This window comes from Sturnus vulgaris, chromosome 12 (genome assembly GCF_052056855.1).
Source record: "Sturnus vulgaris isolate bStuVul1 chromosome 12, bStuVul1.hap1, whole genome shotgun sequence".
In the NCBI taxonomy this organism is placed as follows: Eukaryota; Metazoa; Chordata; class Aves; order Passeriformes; family Sturnidae; genus Sturnus; species Sturnus vulgaris.
The window spans coordinates 14,107,964-14,135,083 of NC_142254.1; the positions used below are offsets into that span (position 1 = coordinate 14,107,964).

General features: G+C 47.4%; 1 protein-coding gene across 2 annotated transcripts in view; it reads right to left on the bottom strand.

The window, feature by feature from the left end:
• Positions 1-5,828: 5,828 nt before the first annotated feature.
• The window catches only part of HYDIN (HYDIN axonemal central pair apparatus protein), a 58,026-nt gene continuing 36,734 nt past the window's right edge, over positions 5,829-27,120 (bottom strand). The window contains exons 3-6 of one of the 2 annotated variants that reach the window (XM_088171945.1): positions 15,282-15,351; positions 14,479-14,792; positions 8,157-8,601; positions 5,829-5,947 (exon numbers count right to left, since the gene is read on the bottom strand). In XM_088171945.1, coding sequence (XP_088028071.1) covers positions 8,571-8,601; positions 14,479-14,792; positions 15,282-15,351 — 415 coding nt within the window. In that variant the 3' untranslated portion in view covers positions 5,829-5,947; positions 8,157-8,570. Of the gene's footprint in view, positions 5,948-8,156; positions 8,602-14,478; positions 14,793-15,281; positions 15,352-17,550; positions 17,802-19,340; positions 19,443-20,027; positions 20,271-21,585; positions 21,821-27,120 lie in introns of those variants that run through there. The other variant, XM_088171947.1, reaches the window with a different exon arrangement.

Here is a 27,120-nt window from a genome sequence, read left to right on the forward strand (position 1 = left end):
TAGGGAGAATCAGAGTCCAGACTAAACAGGAATTACTGGCAAGGGCAGCACTGACAGCAAAAGGGACAGATGTGCTGAGCAGCTGTGCCAGGAATCTGTACCTCACTGTGGATTTATCTGATGTTTGATAGGGAAAAGCAGGAACAGAAGATGCCACTTCCCATACCATGGAGCCTTTTCTGCAGGGCTGATGCCCAACTCTCATTCTATCTGCTTCCAGCCAGCTCTTGCCATATGGAAAACTGAGCCAAAGAGGGATTTTGGCTTCTGCTGGCAGGCTATGGGCTCAAGGGCTGCCTATGTTCAGGCTGGTACCTTCCCACATGCAACAAAGACCTCAGAGAGTCCACTAATGTGATAATCTAGAAGAACAGAAAAGCTTCCTACAACTTGCTAAGAGGAAACCCTGCAAAGAGTCCATAAGAAAAGCTTGGGGGAGAGAAAGCCCAAGGAAGAAAACCATGTCTAACATTTGGTTGCTGCTTAGCCAAGTTGAGAGCAGGGCACATGTTTCCCCTGTCTGGATGATCACACTTCATGGTTCATGAATTTACCTTCTCCACAAAAGTCCTCAGAATAAATTGAGAAAAGGGAGCACAGAGCACAATGACACAGGAGTGAATACAGGATGGCACGTGGATTGACACCACAGTGCCACTGTCCAGTAACGGGGAACCCAGCACATCTCCCTACTGCAAACATGGTACTTAGCAGAAAGGTCAAGTAAAATCAGACAGAAAAAAAAAAAAAGTACTGAAAGTAATGAGCAGAATGTAATTAAACCACAACCAAGTTTAATTAAGATGCAGTAAACAGGGATCAAATACAATCTAATGAAACTGGGACATCACACATGCCCGTGAGAACAGAATGTGAGTCGAGAGACAGGGCAGAAAATCCCCCACCACCTTTCCTGTGTTGTGTTTAGCTGAAGAGGACAGACTGGTCAGAAAATCACATTTCCAAGATCTCCTCCATTCCTGGAGAGCAGAAGTCAACCATTTGCTTAAAAAGAGTTTCTGACACCTGTTCTCAGGTCTTCCATATTTTGGGGGGCCTTTCTTTCATGAGACAAGCACTGGTTCCCAGACAAGAACAGGTCCTCACATGGACAGGTATGATGCCATCATTAAAAAGGACCAGAGAGAGTTTCTCTGAATAATCCAGCAAGTGCCTCTTGAAGCACAGCACAGGGTCCTCTCTACAATATGAAGGCCTAGGCACAGGACCCTCACCCAAGGCAGATGCCCATCTCCACTGATAGTGAAGGTCAGGCTTTTGGCTTTAGTTCTATCTGGCTGTAGGAGAGGCACAAAAATAATTTCATCTGGCACTAACCCATTTCCCACTGGGCAAGAAGCAGCAAAACACTCACTGTGTTTTCCCTGGCAGGTGCTCCTGTACCCCACAACAAAGTCCCCCCTCATCCCTTTCTCTCCCAGATAATTTAGTGCCATTCGCAAGAGGAATCTGCTTCAAAGAGACAGAGCCTTCCAGAATAACACTTTAAAATCATTTCACTTAATTGAATCATGCAGTACAGCAGGTAAATAATGAGGCACCAGATGAGACATGGCAAATCCCCTGGCTGCAGTGATATGAGACATATGCAACAAGCATAAGCACAGCATGAAAACAGTACAAAAGCAAGGAGGCAAAAATAAATCAACACCACCATCAGTAAAGATTATTTCCAAGGACATTAAAAAAGAAATTGCTTATTAGGGCAGAAAGCTGACTTCCCTCGTTCCAATTCAGCCACTAAAGGGTTGGGGAAGGCCAGGTCAGAGTTCCACTACAGAGATCCCAGGGCAGAGCAACTGCACTTCTCTTGGATAAGGGCTGCAATCACTCCTTTAGCATAAAATAGCTTAATACACCCCAGGGAATCACCCAGGATCATCTCATTTTACAGAAACAAGGATGAAACCATGACTGCTAACTTGCTGGCACAGAAGCTGCTTCATCGAAGCCATTGTACTTGGAAAGCCCCAGCTCAGCTATGGCACATCTCAAACACTTCCAGTTGGCTACCTAATGTTGCCCTGTCTTCATAGTCATTTAGAGAGGCTAAACTATCATTCTAATTTTTCTGCTCTGCTCTAACATAAGCTACTGCCTCCCAGATCATCTCAGGCCAAGCTCTCTGACATTGTGCTTACAGATTAAAAAACAATCTCATGTCTAAAAACATTCTCACTTGCTTTACGAAGTGCCTCAGGAGGGGTGGGGATGGCATTCAGGATTGTCACAGAGACCTGCCCTCCCACCCACAGACCCATTTCCAGCTGAGTCTTATCAAATCCCAACAAGTTTTTGTGTGGCCCTTCTTGATGCACAGCACCTTCATGAGCAGGCCCTGGAATGCAGAGAAAAGTTGCCAAAAACAGGTGGAGGGAGGTGGAGAAGAAGGAGCAGGGCTGGTAGCTCTGCTTGGAGGTCCCTGTTATCTTCTGCCAAATTAGATTAGGGTTTAATTGCAACTTAAAGGGGAAATCTAATTTTGATGCTAGAACAATGCATATATTTCATAATAACAGAGAAACAAGCACATTCCAGTGAAGTCTGTGAGGAATTCATTTCCTCCGGGGCCACTTGTTGGCCGCTTGCCTGTTTCTCCGTATTCCCATTTTTTTGGAACCAATTTCGGTTTTTGGAAATGGGAATGCTGAATCAGTGTTCAGCTTTTAATCACCCCATCTCCCCCTCAATTGGCTGTGCTGGACTTGAGCCTGCAGGCACTTGCTTCTCCTGATGCTGAGTCACCTGAGTCTGCTGAGCTGGTGGCAGCTGAGGGTCCCAAGCATCTGGCAGGAGAGCAGCCTCTGCTCCAAAGGGTTTGGCATGGCCCTGTTGCTGGCTCTTTCCTGCTGGGGATGCTGTGACAGCTCCCTGCTCTGCTCTGCATGTTAATTAAGCAGGAATGTATTTTCTCTGGGTCCCTCGGCAGCCACCATGTGATTGTGCATGGCAGTGCTGCAAATGAAGATGGTCTCCAAGCTATTAGCACCTCAAATTGCTCATCAAGAGCCCGGCAGAAGGGCAGCATGTCAGATATTATTTCTGGTCCACATTAAGCCCTGTTGGTATTCTAAGTGATCAGAATAAACTAATTGAGTCTGACACTGAAGGAATCAGGTATCAAGACTCAGGAAGGTGAGATCAGTAGAACTGAAGCATCCAACCTTGCTGGAGCCCATCAGCAGAGCCTCCCAGCATCCATCAGACACACACATTTCTTTTGGCCAGGAGAGAAAAATGATTTTTTCCTGCCTGAACAAGACTCTTGTGTGCTTAGATCTTTTTTTTTTTTCTTCTAGCAGTTCACACCATTCTTTCCTCCTCACTCTCTAGTCACTGAAATGTCCTCCAGAGAAATCTCTTTCTAGCAGAAGCAGTTAAGTCTTTGGATTGTATCCTGGCCACCCAGCTTCTCTTTCTGTGGCATTACCATAACCTTGGCCTTGGCCAGTGGTGGTTCCACCTTGGAACCACCTGGTATTGGCTCTGTCAGACATCAGAGAAGCTTCTGGCAGTTTCTCACAGAAGCCACCCCTGTAGCCCCCCCCCCCCCATGCTACCAAAATGTTGCCACGCAACCCAGTACGTGTCAACCTTTCACTAATCTGTAATACTGCTCAGATTTTATGATTTGGCCTGCCACTATGTTTGTGTCAGAGGGGAACCTGCAGAGAAATCACAGTGGGAATTGCATTTCCTGTAATTACATTGCATCCTCACTGCTGGATAAAGTCTGCCTAAAAATGTTGTTGTAACTGCTGGTGAATTTCTATTTTTAATGTCGCTCTCCTTTTTTGTTTTTAATGACATTTGAAATTAAGTTATTTTCTCCATGGGAGTTCTGGAGGGCTAGGGGTATTTTGACAACGCAGACACATTTAATCAAAATAGTTTAAAGACTGAAGAGGATCTTTAGCCAGGCTGATGTATAGGCTGGGATTTCTGTTTGCCCCTTTAAACTTTTCATTCCAAGTTCAGTTCCACACCTGACAACTGGGTCATTTCTTATGTTTTGCATTCTCCTTGGGAATTGACCTGTAGCAATGTATCTGAACAGTCTAGGCCATAATTTGTTTCAAGTGCACCAACCAAACTATATTTAGCTGTTTTTCTACATTTTTAAATTTAGACCATTGTTTATAACAGGTGCACTGGATGAGCCATTTTTAGGTGTTTTTCTGCAGTTTATCAAACTTTCTGGAACTCTTCAAGGCTACTGAAATATAAATTATGCTAAATTGGGAGAGAAGAAGCTGAAAAATAGAATACCAAAATTAGAAGAGCCAAGATAAAGGTGGGCAGCGATGCTCTGGACTGCAACCAATCATTTTACCTGCAAGGCTTGTGCAAGGCACGTGGACAAGAGAGAGGCACCAATCAAAAAATGTGTGATCATGTGAACAGTAGTTTTAAAATGTATAAGCAGGGTTAAAAGTAAACAATAAAACGGCTTCTGCATAATCACATTGATTTGCTGTCCAGAAGTCCTTCGTTTCACATTGACCCTATTTCCATCCCTCAGAGTTTGAGCTAACCCGTGAAATCTAATGCAGTCTCATAACTTTTATGAAAGAGATAAGCTAAACTATTTTTAAGTCATCTTTTCAAAAGCCTTTCTGTAGAGAAAAGCCTTCCCTGCAGGGAAGGCAACCCAAGAAAAGAGGGGAAAGAAACCGTGTGCCTGATATACTGTTATTTTGCCAGGCACTTTTGAATTTACTTTGTGTAAAACTCTCTTGAAGTGGCCTGTACATCATCAGGCTTCTGATGTGGAGGCACAAAGCACAGGGGCATTAAAGTAATGCAAGGATGAGCACACATAATGTGCCCCATGCCCCTGACTGGGATCCTTTTCCTCACCTGTTTGTTAGGCTGTGGTTTTCCAGTGCTACCTCCTGCTGCCATCACATGGTGCTTTCTTCAATATGTGCTAAAATCAACAGTCTCCTTGTTTTATGGACAGATAAAACACACAGAACTGTTCCACCAGCTGCAAGAAGATAACCATCAACATCTCCTCCTTGGAGGAAGAGGTGCATTTCTTCTTTGAGCATGATGGCAAAGCAGAAACTTTCCTTTAAGGCCCCTCCAGCATGAGCCTGAAACCAAATGAGAAGCAGGCAGAGGATGGGCAGATAGGGCAAGCACTGTAGAAGTGCCCAGGCACTGCTCCTGCTCACTGAATGCTCTTTACTTTTTTTTTTTTTTTTTGGTGGACATTGGTGCAGGAGCTGAGCATTTGGACAGACCCCACTTCCATTGTCCTCTTGAAAGCCAAACGCATCTGGCGCATTAAGGAGAACCTCAAGCTGGTGGTCTTCTGCCTGTGCTGCCAAGGGGCGCACACAGAGCTGAGGATCAGCCCCCAGGAGCTGTGTTTTGGCAGCTGCTCCTGCCCAGCTCGTTCATCCCACAGGCGCTCGGGGCGGGTGAAGCCGGGCCGGGCCGGGCCGGGCCCTGAGGGCGGCGGGGAAGCAGTGGCGGCTCTCGGCCACACGGGCGCGCCCTCAGGCCGGGCTGGCGCCGGGAGCGCCCCGCTCTGAGGGCAGCGGGCGGGAGAGGCCTGGGCCGGACACCGGACACCGGACACGGGGCAAAGCCTGCGGCCGGCCCGCACCGCACAGCCGCGGCTGAGCTTCTCGTCTGAACACAACAACACGCAGCACTCGGGCTCTCGGCCGTCAGCCACGCTGTTAAATGCAAGCCAGAGACTCACCTTCACCCCGGGAAAGGGATTTCTATGGAAGGCATTTGTACAATGGGAGAAATGAACACGCAGGTGAAATGAACACGCAGGTGAACAGTACTTGCATTATCTGTGAATTTATTGTCTCTCTCCCCACGACGCTTGGAGGCCACCAAGTTGATCAGAAGGATGGAGCACTTCTCCCGTGAGGAAAGGCTGAGAGAATTGGGATTGTTGAGCCTGGAAAAGAGAAGGCTTTGGGGTGAGATAATTGCAGCCTTCCAGTACCTGAAGGGAATTAACAGGAAAGATGGGGCAAGACTATTTACAAGAGCATGTAGTGACAGGATAAGGGAGGAGGCTTCACACTGAAAGGGAGTAGGTTTAGATATTAGGAAAAAATTCTTCCCTGTGAGGTTGATGAGGCACTGGCACAGGCTGCCCAGGGAAGCTATGGATGTCCCACTTTTTTCTAGGATGTCCTGTGACCTCCTAGGGCTGGTTTAAAAAGAAACCTCCTCAGAAACAGAGATGTCTTGCACTTCATAGGAAAACACTCCAGGCCAAGGCTGGGAATGCAGGGAGGAAGGCAAAGAGCAGAGAGCATCTCTTCTCTGCCTGCAGAGAGGACCCATCCCAAAAGAGAGGGGCCAAAGGGCTGTGGAAGTGCTTCCACCAACACTGTGGAGTTGAGACTAAGCCTTCTGACAGAAGCAGGTCAGCCTGGAGCTGGAGGGACTGACAACAAACTGTCAACCCCTCTGCATTGCTCTCATCTAACCCAGCCACTCCTCACATGTGACAAAATGCATCCAGGAATTAATATGGGAATTTAATGGGAGCACAGGTGGATTGGCACCAGGGAGAAAGGAATCTTTTCTTCGAGGGCCAGGACAACCCTATGATACCTACTGGTCCCAGCCTCTGAGATGTTACCAAAAATCCCAAAATGTCTCCACCTGTGTGGTGGTTTCTGAGCCTGCTGGGGACACAACTTTGCATCACTTCCCACACCCGCCTCCCAAAATAGAGCAGATAGAAATCACACTGCTTCTGCAAACCATATGTGAAGAGTCACATGGGATGACAGGACCCTGCCAACTCAGGCTGTGTAAGAGGTACCAGCACCAGGACAGAGAGGTAATGATAGTGCCTGAGGTCCCTACCAGCACTAAGGACATGAACCAGAAGCCACCACCCCCCTTCCACATTAAATGCAAGAGTTTGATGGAACATCCTGAGTTGGAAAGGACCCACAAGGATCATCAAGGCCAACTCCTGGACACTCAACAATGCTGACACTGCTTCCCTAGAGCAAAACACCACATGTGCAGCATCCTTGGCCAGACCCCCAGGGACCACTCATTAGGCACAGCCAGGGCACTGTGTGAAAACCAGCCTCCCAACAAAGCACCAACTCTTTCCAGGTGATCCCAGGACAAAGAGCCAGAGACCACACATCCAGGAGGTATTTAAATGGCTTTACATGATGCACTTTGAATTTCTCCCCCAGGCAATCAGATGCAGATTAAAAGGGCACTTTGGAGTAAGCCATGGACAGCTCGAAGAGTTTGCAAGATTTGATTTTTGAGTTCACTGAGAGTCTTCAACTCCTGCTGAAACCCACAGCCCACAGCTGTAAACCATTACTCTCAAGAAGTCAGAGAATGATCTGAGGCCCCTCAGGATTCATCCAGCATGGCTCATGCCTCTCCTAGAGTATTCCTATGGGATGTAGCTAATCCAGTTTTTCAGGGTGCAGGCGCTAAAGCTCCTCAGCCACTTGGTCCAAGGTGAGCTGGACCAGGGCCAGCCACAATCAGCATTGCAGGCTGGCACAGCAGGTCCCTGTACAGATCATCCTTAGGCAGCTGTACTTCCCTCTCTTGACAAGTTACGACCCTGGAAGTAGTCTCCACTGACTTTACTGCAGTTATTGTGACTTGCACTGATTGTACAGATGACAGGAGCCATTAAATCTTCTCCTTCCTTATGCTTTGCACAGCAGCCAGGGGATTTATAAGCATCAGGTGAGCTCCTGATTCTCTACGAGACAGAAAAATGCTTCTTCATCAGACTCGAGCCAAAGGTCCTTCTGAACAAATCAGTAGCTCTAACAGAAGTACAATTTGTAGTCTTTGTTCAAAATTAAACAAGCCCCGACAGCTGTAATTTGGAGGTGCTATTTAAAGAAATCTGCACCAACTACAATCCTAACAGCTACTTCAAAAATCAGCTCTACAAACAGATGACTATCGACTCCTGTAATGGAGAGCAAAAGAGGAGAGATGTGTTCCAGCTGTCTCTGTGGCCAGGATCTGGATAATCACCATTTTAAGATGTCTTCGTAGGGGCAAGTGCTGAGAGCTTGAAAACACAGAGTATGGCTGCAAGGGTTAAAAGTATTAGGAAGCACTGGGAAGCCAAAAAACTGGTTGAGCATAACCACCTGAGAACAGCAGGCTGCTCCTGGTTGGATCTGACAAGTAAGCAGAAGGCTTCCAGCCATGGAAAGAGAGAGCTTCTCAGTCTGTCTTCTTCTTAGGGCAAAGGCTGCAGGAGAGGGAAAGCTGGATCTCAAAAGGTGAACCCGGAGGACAAGCTCACAGCATGGCTGGCAGATTCCCTGCCTGCCAGCATTGCTGTCCTTCCATGGAGCCAAGTGCAGGGCGAGAAAAGGAGGGAGATGAAATGATGGAGCAAGTCCTGAAGTCCTCACCTAAGAAGAAACATTCCTGCTCATCTGAACCACTTCTGCCAAACCCCAGAAGGTGTCTCCACCAGCCTGCACTGATACAGCACATCCCGGGCAGGCAGTGAAGCCCCAGCCCAGCACACCCTCCAAATGGGATTCTGCACCAGGTCACCACAGGGCACGGAAAGAGGAGGTAAAACTGCAACGATAATGAGCACAAAATGAAAAGGAAACAAAAAAAAGGCTCCAGTTTAATATACTTCCTAGGGTTGAATCCCAAAATAAATCAGACACTGAAGCTCCACCCTGCTGAGTATGCCAGCATTGACATCCATCTCCTGCCCAGAAGGTGCAGGCATCCTCACCCTGGCAGAAATCAGATTAAGCCCAGTGCTGGGTTTTTACCCCATGTAAAAGCCGAGTTAACATTGCTCCTGAGTTACTGTTAAAGGTCTCTCACATGGTACATCAGAATTCCTCCCTGCTTTACCTAGAGCGAGGCAAGCATACTCCCAGGATGTGCTCACAGTCCAATGGTCCCACAGAGCTCCTGGAGATGGGAAGAGAGATGACCAGACATGATTGACCTGGTCCAGGTGACACTGGGGACAGCTGGGGACAAGTGGGTGGTGATGGAGGCCAGCAGGCAGGAAAGAGGTGACAGTTACCAGTGAGGGGGAACATGCAAAGCTAGCTCCCAGCTGGAAGGGTTTCCTGTGGAGGGAGAAGGATGACTCTCCTGAGGGCAGAGCCACTGAAAAGGCAGCTTTGAGTCAGGCACTGTGGAAAATGCATGGCATGGCAGCTGAGCCCAGAGGACCCCTGGGGTGCCCGACCCCTCAGAATTCCTACCTCCCTCTGCTACATGAAATACACAGTGGAGAGTAAATCAATCCTTGCTCTATCCCACACCACTGATTCTGGGATGGGCATTTCTACAGCTACCCTGCTCTTTGCTGAACCCCATTCAATCTCTCTGGAAGCTGAAGCCCTCTGTGCTCTGCTCCTGGCTGCCTCCCTGGTCCCAGTCAGGGCAAACAGATAAATGGTGACACATCCCTAAAATCCCAAAGTCCTCACACCTTAACCCAGCTGCTAGTGGTTCTGAGTTGTCAAAGACAATACACAGTAATCTGTCAGAGTTCAAGGAGCACTTGGATTATGCTCTTCATTGTAAGATTTAGTTTTAGGTTGTGCTCCCTGTCTAGGAACCACCTTGGGCTAGAAGGAATCAGCACAAAAATCCCCAGTACAGACTTACACTAAAAAACATGTAAAAATTTGGCACCGGGATTCAAATTTACCACAAAGGGCTTGAGTCTCTTCTAAGAGTTTGAAAATTTCTCAGCTACCCTCTGAAGACAGCGAGGCACCAGAAAAAGAGCACAGCCATACTAGAAATGGCACTTTTTGGAAGAGCTGTGCCAGGGGTTCAGATGGATTTTCTCTTGGGAAAGCTGTTTGATGCACAGCTTGCAGAAGCAGGAAAAGAATGAAGGGTGAGAAAAGATGGAAAAATTAAGAGAAATAAAGTCTGAGAGATTATGTCACCTTACCCATCACTGACACATGTAGTGAGAGCTGTTCCTACCAACAAACCAAGAAGAAACACCAATGTTTTGTTTCATAAGCAGTAAAGCTCTGTAGAAACAGGCCTTGAGCCTCCTGCACCTCCTGCCCAGAGGGAATTCATGCAGGAGCCATCCAGGCAGCACTGGCAGAATGGCTTGGACAGGGAGAGGGATGCCCTTTGCAGAGCCCGTGTACCTTGGGGTCCCACTGTGGGCCTTGGCTAATGAAGATGTACAGAAAGCAAGGGCAAAAGCTGGCTGCTCCTCAGATTTGCAGCTGAACAATGCTGGCAGAGCAAGAAGTCACCTTCTGGACAGTGTTTGCTGAGTGGCTCCAAAATCAGAAGGAAATTCCCACCCAACCCCCGCCAGCTTGATCTGGGCATGGATGACACATTAACACCTCCCAGGCTTGGTCCTGATGGCACAGTACAAAGCCAGGGAAATAGTTAACCACCTGCCAGCACTTGGGATGTGCAGTGCTTTTCCCCCAGGCAATGCTTTCTCCTTCACGTCCTATACCCTCAATTCACCCTTCCAAAACCCAGTCCAGTGAGGAATGAGAGCTCTTGGGTTCTGTCACTCTTATGCGAAGGAGGCAGCTGAGGTTCTCTAAACCCAAGTATAAGAATTAAAGTGACTCCCATGCAGCTGTTCTGAGCTCCAACTTCCAGTTGCAATGTCTTAAATCAAAGCCCTCCAGGTGTGTGACAGTAGTAGAAACCCCGAGGCAGAAGAAGCTGCCTCAAATGTGCTGTAGTGCTCCCAGAGCTCAACCAGAAGGTGCTATGCCCAGGCCTGGGGGCAGGCTGACTGACTTGCCAGCCAGAGAGCTGGGAAAAGAGCAGCACCATGCTGGAACAGGCAGAGAGATGGAAGGTGCATGGTGACTATCACTATGCTGAAGGTAGAAAAGAAGTCCACAGTCACCTTTGTCCTGACAAAGCATCACTGTCCCACATCTCGTGTCCAGCTTTGTCTCTACTACATCTCTACTCTGTGGTGATAATACACACTCACTGATTCAGCTTTCCTTGGTGAGCACCTTACTTATTTTTCATTCTGTCTGAATGAAGCAAGTAGCGAATTTCCAGGTCTCTCTTGATTCAGCCCTCCAGTGCCTCTGGCTATGAGTAGAGAGTCTCTGCAAGCTGTTCATGGTAGTCACATGGCCACCCCAGAGGTGATCCCTGCCCAGCACCCAGCACTTGCTCCAAGAACCTCCAGCTCTGAGAAATAGGAAACAACTTCTCTGTTACACCAAGCAAACCACTGCTCTGCTGCTGCCAAACCTCCTGTAGTGGAGGGATACATCAGGAGCATCTTTCACTCACAACTCAGCCCTTCTTTTTAAGTTATGCAGGGGATTTAAGCAGAGAAATAGCATTGTGGGGCTACCAAAGCCCAAAACACAGGGTTCCAAGGAGCTGAAAGCAGCAGAGGGAAGAAGGGCGTGTGCACTACTGTCACTCATCTGACACTCCCCAGCACCAGGGGCATGGGGGATAAATGCATTTCTGATGGATGTTCCCAATGTCCCTGCCTCTCCCTGCCAGTGGCTGATAGAGCACTGCTGTCAGATTTCTGCCTTGCACTCTTTTTCACTGTCCGCATTTTCCATTTCTTCCTTGTTATAAAAACAACAAAGCAAAATCCCATCAACTATAACACAGGATTGGGTTTTTTGGTCAGCACCAAGGCTGGGATCTGGCTCGCAGGGTCCCTGCAGTGACTCCTGCCTGGGGACATGCAATGAGAGATGACAGAGACAGGATAAATCACTAATGCTGTAGGAAGTACCACTTGGGAGGAGAAAGGCTCCTGTTCAAAACAAATTTTGGCCAAGAAAATCCTGAATGGAAAGAATAATTTTCTACATGTTTAGCTCAACAAATCCTTTCCCCAAAGAATGTACTGGCAATTCATTACCTTGGATCTGTAGCCAAGATGTTCCTACTGTCCAGAGATGTCAGATCAACACATGAAGGTGGTTTGACATGTGCCACGAAGTTGCAGAGCTCCCTGCTGATCCATCCTGGCACATGGACTGCTCAGTGCCTGCTAGCTCTGTCCCAGGGAGGGAACACATCTTACATGGAGGGGACAAAGAGCTGAATGCAGGAACAGCAATGATCAGTGCAAATGACAAGGCATGGGTCCTGAATAAAGGATGAAAGCTCTAGAGAAAAGCTGCATTTGGGGATGAGCCTTTTGCAGCCTCTGTCACAGGTCTCTAAGAATATCCTTGTGTATCCTTTGTATTGAATGTCTTCCTTTTGAGGGGAAACTCAAAGAAAGCTGAGGAGTTGGTTACTGCCCTTAGAAAGAGGACAAATTAGCCTTTCAAGAAGAAACCTTGAAGGTAAAAAATAGGGCAAAATGTTTGAATTGGACTCCAGGTTTAGTATCTCGTGTGGGGAAACTCTGAAGATCCATTCCAATGGTATAGAAAACCTCTTGGTGCAAAGGCTTAACTCAGCTTTGAGCTATCAGAGATCCAAGGGGTGAAGAGAGCCTGTTCTCAGTCTGTTTCTAACCCTGTAGATGTAGCCAAAGAGTAACCACAGGAGATTCATGGCTCTGCAGTGTCAGAGAACAGGCATGGATTGGCCATGGGTTGGGCAAGTCCAACCCCACAGCCACAGCTGGACTCTGCTGCTTCTACCACTGCTCTGCTCAAAGCAGCAGAAGGAATAGAGAATGAGGAGGAAAGAATGGTGTGAACTGCTAGAAGAAAAAAAAAAAGATCTAAGCACACAAGAGTCTTGTTCAGGCAGGAAAAAATCATTTTTCTCTCCTGGCCAAAAGAAATGTGTGTGTCTGATGGATGCTGGGAGGCTCTGCTGATGGGCTCCAGCAAGGTTGGATGCTTCAGTTCTACTGATCTCACCTTCCTGAGTCTTGATACCTGATTCCTTCAGTGTCAGACTCAATTAGTTTATTCTGATCACTTAGAATACCAACAGGGCTTAATGTGGACCAGAAATAATATCTGACATGCTGCCCTTCTGCCGGGCTCTTGATGAGCAATTTGAGGTGCTAATAGCTTGGAGACCATCTTCATTTGCAGCACTGCCATGCACAATCACATGGTGGCTGCCGAGGGACCCAGAGAAAATACATTCCTGCTTAATTAACATGCAGAGCAGAGCAGGGAGCTGTCACAGCATCCCCAGCAGGAAAGAGCCAGCAACAGGGCCATGCCAAACCCTTTGGAGCAGAGGCTGCTCTCCTGCCAGATGCTTGGGACCCTCAGCTGCCACCAGCTCAGCAGACTCAGGTGACTCAGCATCAGGAGAAGCAAGTGCCTGCAGGCTCAAGTCCAGCACAGCCAATTGAGGGGGAGATGGGGTGATTAAAAGCTGAACACTGATTCAGCATTCCCATTTCCAAAAACCGAAATTGGTTCCAAAAAAATGGGAATACGGAGAAACAGGCAAGCGGCCAACAAGTGGCCCCGGAGGAAATGAATTCCTCACAGACTTCACTGGAATGTGCTTGTTTCTCTGTTATTATGAAATATATGCATTGTTCTAGCATCAAAATTAGATTTCCCCTTTAAGTTGCAATTAAATCCTAATCTAATTTGGCAGAAGAGAACAGGGACCTCCAAGCAGATCTACCAGCCCTGCTCCTTCTTCTCCACCTCCCTCCACCTGTTTTTGGCAACTTTTCTCTGCATTCCAGGGTCTGCTCATGAAGGTGCTGTGCATCAAGAAGGGCCACACAAAAAACTTGTTGGGATTTGATAAGACTCAGCTGGAAATGGGCTGCCCCAGTGCCGAGGGCAGGTCTCTTAAGCCCTCTTTAGAGCCATAGTTGATTTACAGTTCCAAGGAGGCTGTGTCCTCTGAACAAAACTGTTTCTGGATGAGCTCCATTCTTTGTAACAGCAGCACTTCAATGCCCAATGGTTAACTTGGCTTGGTTTCCTGGGGCATTATGGAAAAACCATTTGCTTCTGTCATGAAAACTGTCCAGCTCAGACTTCTGCACTCTGCAGAGAGGTCACAGGGGGAGGAACTGCCAGAAATGTGTTTATACACGTGCCCAGTATAAGTGCAAGATTGCTCTTGGGGTTGGGAAGCACAGCCCAGCCTTGGATGACCCTTCTTCCAGGGATGTTCAGATGGGTCCTCCTCCCAACAGCTGCAACCATCCCTAAAGTAGCAGAACCTCCTGATCTCTGCCAAACACCAAAGAGCTGCTCTGTGAAGGTGAGTGGGGTTGAACAGGCCAAAATTCCTTTCACCAAGGTGGTTTTCATCTCAGGCCACAGATGTCTGGGAAAGCAGCTTTCCTTCCCAAGGGAACCAGTATGGAGGTTACACCAGGATCAAACTGGTGGAGATCACCTATTCCCTGAGCTTCCAGCCTGATCACAGTTGGTCACTGTTATTTCCACACACTTTGTCAAATCCCAGGCAAACAGCCTTCTTTGCAAGTATAGGAAGTACAGGACACCAGGAAGAAGAGCTTTAAGCAGAGCACAAAAGTGCACATACCTGATGGTGTTCACGTGGGGGTCTGTCAGGAATGACCAGCGGTACTGGGCAGGAACTGGGCCACAGTTGGTCATCTCCATATGCAGCTCTTGTTCAGTGTGATTTATGATGCAGCCAAAGTCCACGGCCTCGGCCTGGAGATGGAGATTTGGGAAGTAGACTTCTCCCCGCACAGTGATCTGCTCCTCGTGAGGATGCTCCATGAAGCGCATCCTGAGCACCCTCTCTGCCACCCGGCTGTTCAAATCCTTCTCATAAGCCGGGTTAAACTGGATGCAGAGATGAAGTTCCTCCTCTACATCCAGCGTCATGGGCTGCAAGGAGATGAAAAGCATTAATCACCTTTGTGATCAAGTCCCAGGGTCTGATAGCAGGAAACAGCAAATGTTCAAAGTGTGACCCCAGCACGGGCTTCTCAGTTCACCCTCATTTCTTTCCAGTGAGGATCTGTCTGCAGGCACCACACTCTGGTCTGAGATTCTCTCAGGCTCACGTTTCTGTGCTCGGCAGCAATACAAGGGGGATGGCTGCTGGAGAGCTGGGATGCTTTCCAGGAGACACCTTTACTGCATGCCTTGCCCTGATCTTCTTTCCTGCTCCCTTCTCCTCATGCCTTAGAGTCAGGATGGATGTTCCCAATTCACATGAGATTTTGATTCCTTCAGCAGCTCTGCTGATTCAGTTCAGGCCAATCCACTGCTGACATTACAGAATAAACTTCTCCACTCGAGGACCTCCCAACAGAAATGCACCACCACATCCCTCCTCTTCAAACCCCACTGAGTGAGCCCACAGATGCTCACCTTGGAATCTGCAGTGAGGGGTTGCTGGTCCACATTGCAGAGACTGAAGAGCCAGGACAGCATGGGGTTGCTACAGAAACAAGACACAAGGAAAAACAATCTCAAGCAGCCATAGACGACCTCCCCTGTCTGAAGCATTTCACTTTTTACAACCCTCCAAGCACATACAAATCTGACAGACACATCATTAACATTTTCAGTGTGGATCCTGCTTGGATTTGCATGCCTGGCTTCTCCCATGCCTTTGTTACAGTGACCTTCACTCCACACAAAGTGCAGAACCACCAGTGCACTTTCAAGGCTTCCCTCTCTTGATGCCCAGACAAGGTAACTAACCCTGTGAAACATTGGGGGGACCTTTCTGACAGCTGCTGCTCCTCTGGGAAGAGACAGACTTCTCGTTCACTCTAATGCTTTCAGTTCCCTTAGGCAGAGTGCTTGGCATGAGATGATCTGGAAGGCAGTAGCTGTTTAGATAGAGCAGAGCAGAAAAATGAGGATGATAGTTTAGCTTGTCTAAATGACTATGAAGACAGGGCAACATTAGGTAGCCAACTGGAAGTTATTGAGATGTGCAACAGCTGAGCTGGGGCTTTCCAAGGACAAGAGCTTAGAGATGAAGCAGTTTCTGTGTCATCAAGTCAGCAGTCATGATTTCCTTGTTTCTGTGATCTTGTAAGCATAATGCTTACAGAAATTTGTAGGAACCAATTAAAAAAAAGAAGAAAAAAAATTTAAATTCCATGTATCAAGGGAAACAGGTGATAGAAGGGTCAGTGCCAGCAAACCCTCTCTTGGAAGTGGAGGTGAAAGAACCCATGCGAAAAGCCAAACAACCCAAATAGCCAGCCTACCTTCAGGTAAGGAAGGGCTAGGATGTCCTACAGCCTTCTAGGGCTGTTTTTAAAAGATGTCTTGCACTTTCACAGGAAAACACTGTACTTAATCTGGATAATCAAGACCTTTCCCTGATTTCTCATGGTTTTGCTTTCCTAAATGCCTCCCTTTGTTTCTCACTTCTCCCTTTGATACGCCACCACAACCCAACTCCTCCTCAGAGGCCACAGACTTGACAGTCATCTGTATTGCATATGCAATGCAGGGAGCTGGGCTGCTGACCAGCCTGATAACTATAAATCTCTCTGGAACCAAGGAAAATGGAAAGCCAACACCCAGGGGCATCAGGCTCTGACTGAAGAAGCCAGGTAGCCACAGTTGAATTCCCACATGCCATTCATGAAGGCATTTTCACCAGTGCCCTGATCACTCTATTTCCCTCTCCAGCAAAACCTTGGGCTCAGAACAGCATAGGAACAGTTCCACTGCAGGTGATTGACCAAGTCTTCCTCAAGCTACCACTGAGGCAATGCTTTCTCAGAATACCAGTATTCTGAGAATATACCAGGAGGAGCTTCATGCATACACATTTCATATTCATTTCAACATGTGTGCCCAGTGGTCCTGGAGCCCTGGAATACACACCAGGGTTAGCTGGCATTTTCTCTGTAGAGTTGCATTTCCCCTGGGAAAAAAGGCACAGAGAGGAGAACTCCCATGACCCTGCTAAAATCTCCTCTGAGCTGCTCTTTAAGGGTGCTGCCAAACCTGTCTGCCCTTGGAACACCAGGGCTGGCTGAGAGACTGGGCTGAGTGGTTATGGAAATATTGGCAAAAGTCAAGTTGTCAATTATAATGATCCCTGGGAACAGTTTCCCACGTTGATGGACATCACACTGATCATTAAAGCTGGTACACTGTGGTTTCCTCCTCCAGGACTCAGGGCTAGACCAGATCTCTGCTCATGTTTGTTTGCAGAGGAAAAGCAGTGCTGCTCCCAGACACTCCCACCCTTCATAGGGCTTTTGTTTTACTCTTTGCTTCTCCTGAATAAAGCACTTGGAATCTGTTTAATTTACTTCCTACCTGGCTTCTAGTCTTAAGTGTAACTTACTTTCCCTGCCCTTCCTTTCTGCCTCAGCACACAACACTGGTAACCTCCTGTTTGCCCAAAGGAGCAGTATTTCTGTCAGCCTGTATTTTGGGATCAGCACTGGGTTTTGGTAGCTATGGAAACACAAAAAAGCCTTAGCAACTGATGATGGCCAGCAAGGAAAGCAACTGGTGCTGCCATGGAAACCTGTGGCCTTAAAACAGTTCCTTGAAGTCACTTGCTCCTTTTCCTAGGCAAATGTCAAGGGGCTGCAGAAGCAGCCCCAGTGGAGGGGATGTGATAGGGAAGGCTCAGCCCCTGGCAGGAGCCTCACCTGGGCAGTGCTGGAGCAGCCTTCCAGCACCATCTCCACAGTCTGGCCCGGCCTCAGGTCCATCATCAGTGGCTGCAGCTTAAACACAGGGCTGTGAGGTCTGGGGCTCTGGGAAGCATCTTTACTCTTGGTGCTACGGAGGGCACGGGGACGATGATGCTGCTGAAATACGTTGAAACCTTCTGTGGTCCAGTACAGCTGATGGATGTGTTGTCCTTTGTTTGTCACTTGGAACTGGTAACAGAAGGGAAAGAAGCTAAAAGAGAAGAGAGATGGAAAATGTCATGGGAGCTGCTATTTCTATGTGGTCACTCAGTTTCAGCATTCTGGTGAGGTTCTCTGATTGCACACTCTGCAATAGAACTTCCACCCAAAAGGCTGCCCAGGCTCAAAGCTTAAGCCACAGCCAGGTCTTGGCTGCCTCAAAGTTTATCACCATTCAGCAGCTGCTCTGTTTGCATACAGCCAGGAAAATCTTCATGAAAAGCATCTTCTCAGTTGCTGCCTCATCTCAGAATATCATCAGCTGCTTAACACTCTGAGTGTTTTTCCAAGGTGCTTCCTGCAGGTCTTACCATATCAGACACTGAGCTGGCTGCAGGCAGAGGGAAGAACAGCTTCACTGCCATTTCACCTTTCCCTTGGGAGCTGCTGCCTCAGGTGGCTTCCTCTGAAGATGCTACTGAGGAGCTGCAGGGTATAGAGACTGATCTGGTGATCTGAGCACCACTTGTCTCACTGGTCTCTGCCATGGCACCCCCTCATCTACTCAGTTCTTCAAGAGCATACAACCCTAATCACTCCCAACATCTCACCCTTTGCCAGAACAATGCAGCTGGGTTTGTGTTTTACACAGAGAAATGAATTGTGGGAACACAAGGTCAACAGAAGTTTCTCCAGTATGAAGACAGCAGCAAGACCAGTCTGGCTACTGAGGTAATGGAGACAACAAGAGATTAATAACTCTATCTAGACAGAAAACAAAATGAATGGTCAATGGAAATTGATTCTTTCATGTAAAGAAACCCTAACTGCAGGCTAGTCTGGAGCTGTTATTTTACTCTCAATAAATCTGAGCATGAACCAGGATACAAATTGTTCCTGGAACAGTTACTAGTTTTTTGAGAGGCACAGAAAATGTGGCAGCAGAAGCGATGGTATAGAAGAAATTTACTCTGGAAAACTGTTAAGAACTGATGTGTACCAGCTTAGTATAAAATGGTTTATGTTGGAGACAGCAATGGATGAAAGCTTGGAGAAGCTCTGGGTAGAATTTGTGGCTCTGGGAACACCCAGTGTTCCCTGGGTCCCATCTCAGCTCACCCAGTAGTAGCTCTGCAGCCTTGGCAACAGCCCTAAACCAAGCAGGTGGGCACAGATGGGAAGAGGCAGAACACGATGACACCAAGCAGATTGACATTGTCCACTCTCTTGTGCCAGTTTGTAGCTGCACAGAGCATAGGACATGCTGGACTAGGGTCCACCTCCCTGCAATGTCCCTGTGTATGTGGATGGCTGGTTGTTACATATTTAACCCCCCAAAATCTATCCTAAACACCTAAAATAGGATTAACCTACTCTTTCTACTCAATAATTTAGGTGTTGGGAGAACTATGGACCCTCTTTGCAGTCAGGGAAAATAACAGGTACCTCGACAAGACAATTCTCATCCCAAGAACTCTCCAGCACAAAGCAAAGAGCACATGGAAAAGGCTCCACTTTCTCCTGGTTACAAGAGTGTGTCTGATTTCAGACATAGGCAGTAGGATCAGTGAAGCCTCTCCTTTGAGCTCACCTCAGTTAAGTCTCATGCATCCTGCCCAGCCTCAGAGAGCTTTTCCTCTTCCTTTTGGAGCTGGTCCTGCAGCCATCCTGGCTTGTCTGTTTTGGGCTTTTGCTGTGGAAGAGACAGGGAGGCAGCAGGCAGAGGAAAAGAGGAAAGAGACACTAGGTCTGATCTGATAAAGCACAGCCCAACTGGGCAGCTGGGGAAGAACAAACTGAGAAGGACAAATTCTGCTGCTCCTCCCAGACTCCCAGACAGAAGGGAAATAAAACAGCACCATTCATTTAGTTGAGGAGCTGCCAAAAAGCTACCACTACTGTTGTGAGATGATGCTCCGTGGGGAACAGAAAAACAAGCAATGGTATTGCAAAGAGAAATATGGTTATACTGATCATATAACATTTTTCCAGCCAGACACTGCTGGGACATGCTGTTTTCCTCCAATTGTTACTTGATAAAGTGAGGAAATAAATGTATTAGAATTAAAGGCAATTAACTAACAATTAGCAACTGGTTTCCATTACAGTGGCTTTTGAGGGTATCTAACAACTTTCAGATGGCCATCACATGTTTCTGAGGGAAATCTCTGGCTTCAGGCAAACAGAGCTGGGACCTTGTGCACTGAAGATCTAATTTGAAGGACTAAAGCTGCTCTTTGCTGAGCCCAAGGAAGAAGGGAGCTGAGGTATCTCCTACCTGAAGCAGGGTCCCAACTTGAGCTCTGGAGTAAACAGCTGGCCAGTGGCAATTGTGGTGCCAGTGCCCACAGCCCAGACAGGTATGATCCTATATCATATGGCTGTTCTCAATGAACAGCTTCATCTTGTCCTGGAATTTCTTTGTGTCATCCAGGTTTGCTGTGACAATCACAGATACCTCAGACATAGGGGGAACCACTCCTTTACTGGGTTCAATTCTCCAGTGTGAGCATTTCCCAGCCTGTAAGACAAGCCAAACACAAACCTAGGATGGGAATCATGGACCCTGCTCTGCTGTGAGATGCAGGAAACAGGAGGACTAAAGAGAGGATAAAAATCATAAGGCCTTTATTACTCTAAATCTACAGAGTCTGGCAACAGCAACTCTCCAAGAGCTTATGCAACCCGTATTTTATCCTCCTTTAACAGACTCACATCATTAGCCCAGTTTTGCTCAACCCAAGGGATGCTCCTCCTCAGGAGAAGGTTATTCCCCCTCCAGTCTCTCTTTAGAGTGCTTGCCAAGGGAAGCTATTTACTCCCTCCTGGCTTCCCAACAGCGGAGCTGGGTCTGCACAAAGGCTCAAGGCCAGAGGAAGTCAGGACTGCTCAAATCCCTGCCCAGCAGCCACACAGCTGGAGGACACTGCTGAGAGCCTGAAGAATAACTCGGCAAAGCCAGCAAAACCCCAACACCAAAATTTCCTTTCCCAAGGGGCCATCAGTGCTTCTCAACAGCTCCTGTTTACATTTATCCCCCAAAGAGCTGGAAAAGCAGCAAGTGGAAAATTCACCCCAGTCCTCCTTGGCCCAGGAGGCTGAGCCTTGACTCTCACACAACACTCGATGCTTTATCCACAAACACAAACAACTCCACAATGTCAGGGCTGGCTTTAACCAGCTCCAGAAGTTCAACCTACCCAACATGGAGAAGAAAAAGTCCTCCCAAGCCTCTCACAGATCCCCCCTGCAGTACCATTAGACTAATGCTCTATTCACCAATGCATTCAAATTAAGGGACCGATATTTCATCTCTGTACAATGATATAAATACAGAGGAAAACAGTTGTCTTGAAGAGAGTGAGTACAGCTTTGCAGCAGGAAGCTGAGGGCAAGGTGTGGCCCAGCAGATGTTGGGCAGTTTGTGGCTGCAGAGTATTTTCTGTCCCCACTGCAGACCCCTGCAGTCAATACAACTCATCTGCTCCCCAGGAGAGGAGAAATGAGACCAGGAAGAAAAGCAAACTGCTCTATACAGTGATATCTCTCTCTAACAGCCACCTTCTGTTTTCATCCTTCCTCTGCCCACTTTCAATCAAAGAAATCATTCTCAAAAACACAAGAATGGCTTCTGCATTTGACCATCTGGTACATGATTTCAGCTTGTGATTTTGGAAACAAAACAGTGCTCCTTCAGGAATATCCCGAGTAACCCAGCTAACAGAGCTTCACACCAGTGCAGATCTCTCCCTCACACGATGCTCAAAGCTGGCAGAGCCAAAGCTCTCCCACACACCAGCAAAGCTTCAGCCCCACCAGCTGGACTCTTCCCATACCTTGATATCCTGGGATCCCAGGGCATGGACAGTCCCTCTGCAGGGACTTATTTTAAATTCCCTTGGCTTCATAAAACCTTGAGCTCCCTTCCTCCAGGATGGGTGAGTGATTTTGAGTATCTGAACAGAGCTGCAAATGCTGGGCTCTCCCAAGCCATCCTCAGGAATGCAGAGGTTGAAGGCCATGGGTGCCAGGGAGGTGTTAGACAGGCAGCACTTCAAGGTGCAGGAAAACCTAAGAAAATGACACAAATACCCATTTAGGCATCAATTATCTCATTATTCCTGGTGTGAATGTCCTGGTAGGAGAAAATTGTGCTTGGATTTTAGCTCTTTGTTATCTAAACTACAGGTCACCTCAGTTCCCTTTGATGCTGATCCCAGATTGCTGCATTGGCAATGCCCAGTCTTAGCCCTGCTGAACACAGAAAATTTCTCTCTCTCTCTCTGCTGGGGAGGAACTCTCTCAGCTGCTTCAAATCAGCACTTCTGTCACAGTGGTAAGTGTGTACCTTAACTGACCATTTTCTCTGAAAATTCAATCTGTAACTCTACCTACACTCCCACCATTTTCAAGACGTAAAAGTTGTGATTTGTCATTGAGGAGAAACTACAGTAAAAAGAAAGGGAGGATGGAATTAGGAACTAGAACATGATACAAAGAACCCTAAAGCAGTTTCTCTGGGCAGGATCCTTATGGCATCTCCTGATTTGGGGCAACCAGACTGAGCTCGTGACAACTCACAGCCCACTCGACTGGAGACAAACCTGAGCCTTGCCTGGAGATCAGCAATGAGGAACCACCTCACACAACAAACGGGGCCATCACACTCACACTGCTCACTGGCTGTGATTGCTGCCTGCAGAGGCTGACACCAGTTCAGCTCCGAGACTTGGTTTCCATAATGGAAAGCCAGGGATACAGCAACACCTCATGGGGATGCCCTGCAGAGCCAGGACAGCAGCCCACAGCCTGCTCTGCAGGGAACATATGGCCCGGCTGGCCAGCTGTGTGTGGAGGAGACATCTCCCACAGCCTGCTTACCAAGAGTCACTTGAACCCAGATGGGAAGGAAAAACCAACTGCAGGCACAGCCAGAGCTTCTCCATGCCTAAGAACAGTGACACTGCCAGCTCCAGCAGTGACTTCAACAGAGAGGCAGGAGGGGTACAAAAAGCACAGAGACAGATTTCATAATCTCAAATGCCACAGAGGTCATCAGATGCAGACAACAGTCAGCAGCACAGTTAAAAGAAACAAAGATACAAGAGGCTTTAGGAATGAAATCAGATTAAGCAGGACGAATCTGCTATTAGAGAACCATATTCCTGCCTGGTGCCTTTCTTATTACTTCACTTATTCAAAAGGAAACAAGTAGCTCAGCAGTGATGCAGGGAAGGGAGGAAGCAGCTCAGAAAAGGTAATGAGTTTTCTTAAAAAGTCCATGAACAGCATGAAAACACAGAGGCATCCTGGGTGTAGAATGATAATGGCCCTTCAATCAATCCACAATTGATTTCACATTTAAACTGTAGATCATCTCAGTAAAAAGCCTTTTGTGAGCCTGAGATGGAGAACTAGAATCTGCATTTCAAAGGCAACGCTCTGGGTGCTCAGCCACTGACTCTCTCAGTTGAGCTGGGCTTTCTGTGAGGAAGAGCTGGCCTGATGTAGGAGACACGGGTGCCTGGGGCAGACCAATTGCTAGGGCATCTGACCTGGTCAGCGATGAGGTGCCTTCACAGCAGTAATTAACATCCCTCACTAAATATCGGTTTGGTAAATGATGCCCTTGCCTTGCAACAGGAATACGTGCTCAAAGTAGCTATAGAGACTGGTAATTACTTAAGCTCCCTTCTCCTGAAGTGCCATCCCATGGGTCGTCCTCAGACAAGGACTTTCACTGTCCTTCTCCTGGCAAGGATCAGGGAGTTGGGGCAGAGAAGACTATGAAAGACACCACAAATATACTGAGTTTTATTCCTTTGGTCCTGTTTGATTTCAGGATGGCAAAATGCTGCCTAAGGCACCAGCAGCCCTGGAGTTAACACCCTGAAGAGGCTGTGGAGGAACACGAGCGATGGATGCTCTTGTGTTCAAGTGCTCTATTTCAGCAACACACAAACCTCTGACACTCTGGTGCGAGCCCAGGGCACACTCACCAAAGGAGACGTCACCAAAGTGGAGCGCGGGCACATGGAAATGGAAATTCGGTCCCATGACACAGCCCCTGCCAGGACAAAGGCAGGGAGGCAGCGCCTTTGTTAAAGGGAATTGCAAAGGGCTTGGGTGTTGTTAGGGCTGGGGTGGATAAAAGCTGCTGTCAGAGCCACCCTGAGTTTCAAACCAACCCAGCACCCTGTGCTCAGCACAGCACCCATGTGAACAGGAGGCAGCCGAAGCAAAGCAGTCAGCAGCTGATGGGGCTTAGGGCACCACGGCAGGCAGGACATACCCCTGAGTTGCTGCTGGTCCACTGAAGGACCCTAAACACACACCCAGAGATGCCTTTGTGCCTCAGCTTCCCCATCTGTAATGTGATGAACACAGAGGTGTCCCTACAAAAGTTGACTCGCTGTAACCCCCTGTCCCAGCCACAGATTCCCTGCTTAGGTATTTCTTATCCGGAACTGGTGTTTCCATGGAGGATCTTTCCCAGGGGATCTTGACACATACAGTCATTACATTAAGCAGGGTTTTGAGACAAGAATCTAGGGGACCCTCAACCATCCATTGCAGTAACAGTTCTACACAGAAGACATATGAAAGGACCAGCTTGTCACCAGTGCCAGCTGTTACAGCCAAGAGCAATGGCTCAATAAACCCAATGTGGGGGTTCGTGATCCAACACACCACCTCACATTCAGCAGACAGGCTCCAAACTGCAAAAGTCACCAAGATCCACTGAAATCAGCACTTAAAGCTGCACAAGACTCACAGATTTATTTCATGGTTGATGCCAATCAATGCCCACTCTGACTCTTAGTTAAAAATCAGGGATCACAGTGAACTGTACCTTCTATTTTATTCACCAGACTGCCACTGGCTCTGCTCTACACATCTCAACAAGCAAAACCTGCCCTTGCTCAAGGAGAAAGCTGCTTATGCAATAACATCCTGTGACCAATTTGGGGGAGGGGCAGAGGAGAATAAATTATTTGATTGTGAAATGTTCCCTCTTCATTAAAAAAAAAAAGAAAAAAAGGCAGCACTTTTCTGCAAACAAAAAGCCAGCATAATTTTTTCTTTACTGAGATCAGACCTATTCACCACTCTTCTCTTCCAAAGTAATAACCTTCTTGGTTTTTATTCATTTCCCTTATCCTGTTGGTAAAATCAACTGCAGAGTCCTTTCATTTCATTACTGCCTTGATCCAGTGCCTCCCAATAGCAGCATCCCAGACACAGCCAGCTCCAAAGCTCCAGAGGATCCAGCAGCAGCTTTCCTCCCTACCCCACGTTATCCCACCAGCCCATGGCTCAGCTGTGCTGGGACAAGCCCACACTTGAGGATCCTCACGTGAGGTTTACCTGCAGTCTAGCTGCTTAGTGCAGCACTAAAAGTATCATTTACTCATTCACCTTTCCTCATGTAATGAAAATCATAAATTGATAGAAAAAACAAGGTATCAGCATAAAAAATGCATAGAGAGCACAATCTTTTGGTAAGAAAACGCAGTGTGTCCTTCTCTGCTGCAAACAAGCTTTTGAAAGTGTCTGGCATGATGTAGTGCTTCATTTTCTACCTCTTTTGGTTGCTCTTTTATTTTTTTGCAGACTTGACACCATTTGGATTAAAACAAATACGTAGGGAATTACTTTTCTTCCTTTCTAGAAATGATTTGCTCCTTCTGGAGCCAGAGATTGACCATGGCTGAAGTGTGGGGAGGGACTGATCAGCAGGGGAAAGCACTGCCAAGGCCTTTGAGAGCCAGTGCTGGGCCAGGAGGGTGGATGGCTTTCCTCTGACTCCCAGAACAGGCAGGCGGGACTTCACTCAAAACCGTTTACTCTGAAAAAAACCTCCCCAATGTTCAGTTCCTCACAGCTGAAATGGAGCCAGGGCCCAACACCTTCCCCTATGAGGAGCAGGGGCAGCCTGGTCTCACTGCCTAGGGAGAGATTTCTATTTCAGTCTGGTAATTCCTTCTGGTATCTTGCATTTTCAAGGCTGCCTTAATGCTAGTCCATGCCTCTGAGCTGCCTGGGACCAGCTCCTGATGTGCCAGGAGAAGATATGAACCACTCTCTTCTCTCAGGAGATATGCTTTGGATCTGGCTTCCAATTTCTAACCCACCACTTGGGCTGGTTTCCGATTTGGCCACGAGTTTTTATTCTGAAAAAGCAATGCTGAGTTTAAAATTATCTTTGATTTCCTTCCCATGCACTTAGAGGAGCTTTGAAATCCATTCAGTGAAAGGACAAAGCTCGCAAAGATTTTGGCATTGTTGCCTGGCTTGCAAGTAAGTCAGGGTGTTGGTGACACAACAGCACAGGACTTTGTTGCCAAAGTGCTCAGCTTCTCTGCTTTTCAGCATCTTGTTGACAGAATCTGTCATGCTTTGTGACTGGCTTTGAACAAAATTCCTATCTGACCACATCAATAAATAGAGATCCATAGTTTCATGTGATGTAGAAAATCACAACGTAAGGGAGTGACGATCCTTTGGAATTTTTGAGCAATTAAGAGAGTTAATTTTGAGCTTCGGTATTGTATTTGTTATGAGTAAAATTTCCAACCACTTTTTCACTGCTGGCTTTGCCAGTTGCCCAGAGTTGATCAATTTTGTAAATCACCTGATCCAGAAGTATCTGCCAAATAATTTATGAAAGCACCTTCAGTACAAGTGGAGACCAGCAAAGCCCCTTTCTAGGGGGACAGGAGATCTAGCTGTACAATTCACTGCACTGAGAAAAAGCTTCCAGATAGCCACAGCATGGGACACACAATATCTGCAAATCCTCATCCCAAGGGATTTGGGACTAGCAGACAAATGCCTGAGGAAGGCAGTCAAATTTCTTGAAGGGATTAAGAAGCAAAAGTAAACAACTTGCCAATTAATGATGGCTGTTTTCTTCAATTATTTTAGCACCCAGGACCATGAGTCTAGGACAATTCCCACTCTGACAATCCACTGGATCAGCTCTCATCTGTAAGGAAATGCATCATTTAAATCACTCCTTGAGATCCTCTTCCAAGGAGTTGAAGAGTTAAGCTCTCCCAAGGGCCTTTCAGGGTCATTCAGGAACAGGCTCCTTTTACTCAACACACATCATTTGCTCTGGTTCCTCCAAGTCCCAGACCAGCCCAAAGCTTGCATGCAAGTAGTTTTCCTCTTTCTCTGTCATGAAAAAACTGTCCTGGCACAACCCCAGGAGATTCCTGCAGCAAAGTGCTGGACAACACCATCACAAGAGCCAAAAGAACAGCCCTGAAAAAGGAATCCCTTGGGAAAAACTTCCTAAATCCATCCTTCCCATGGCTCCCACAATTGCAGCTGGTGGGCAGCAAGACAGTTTGTTAGCACAAGCT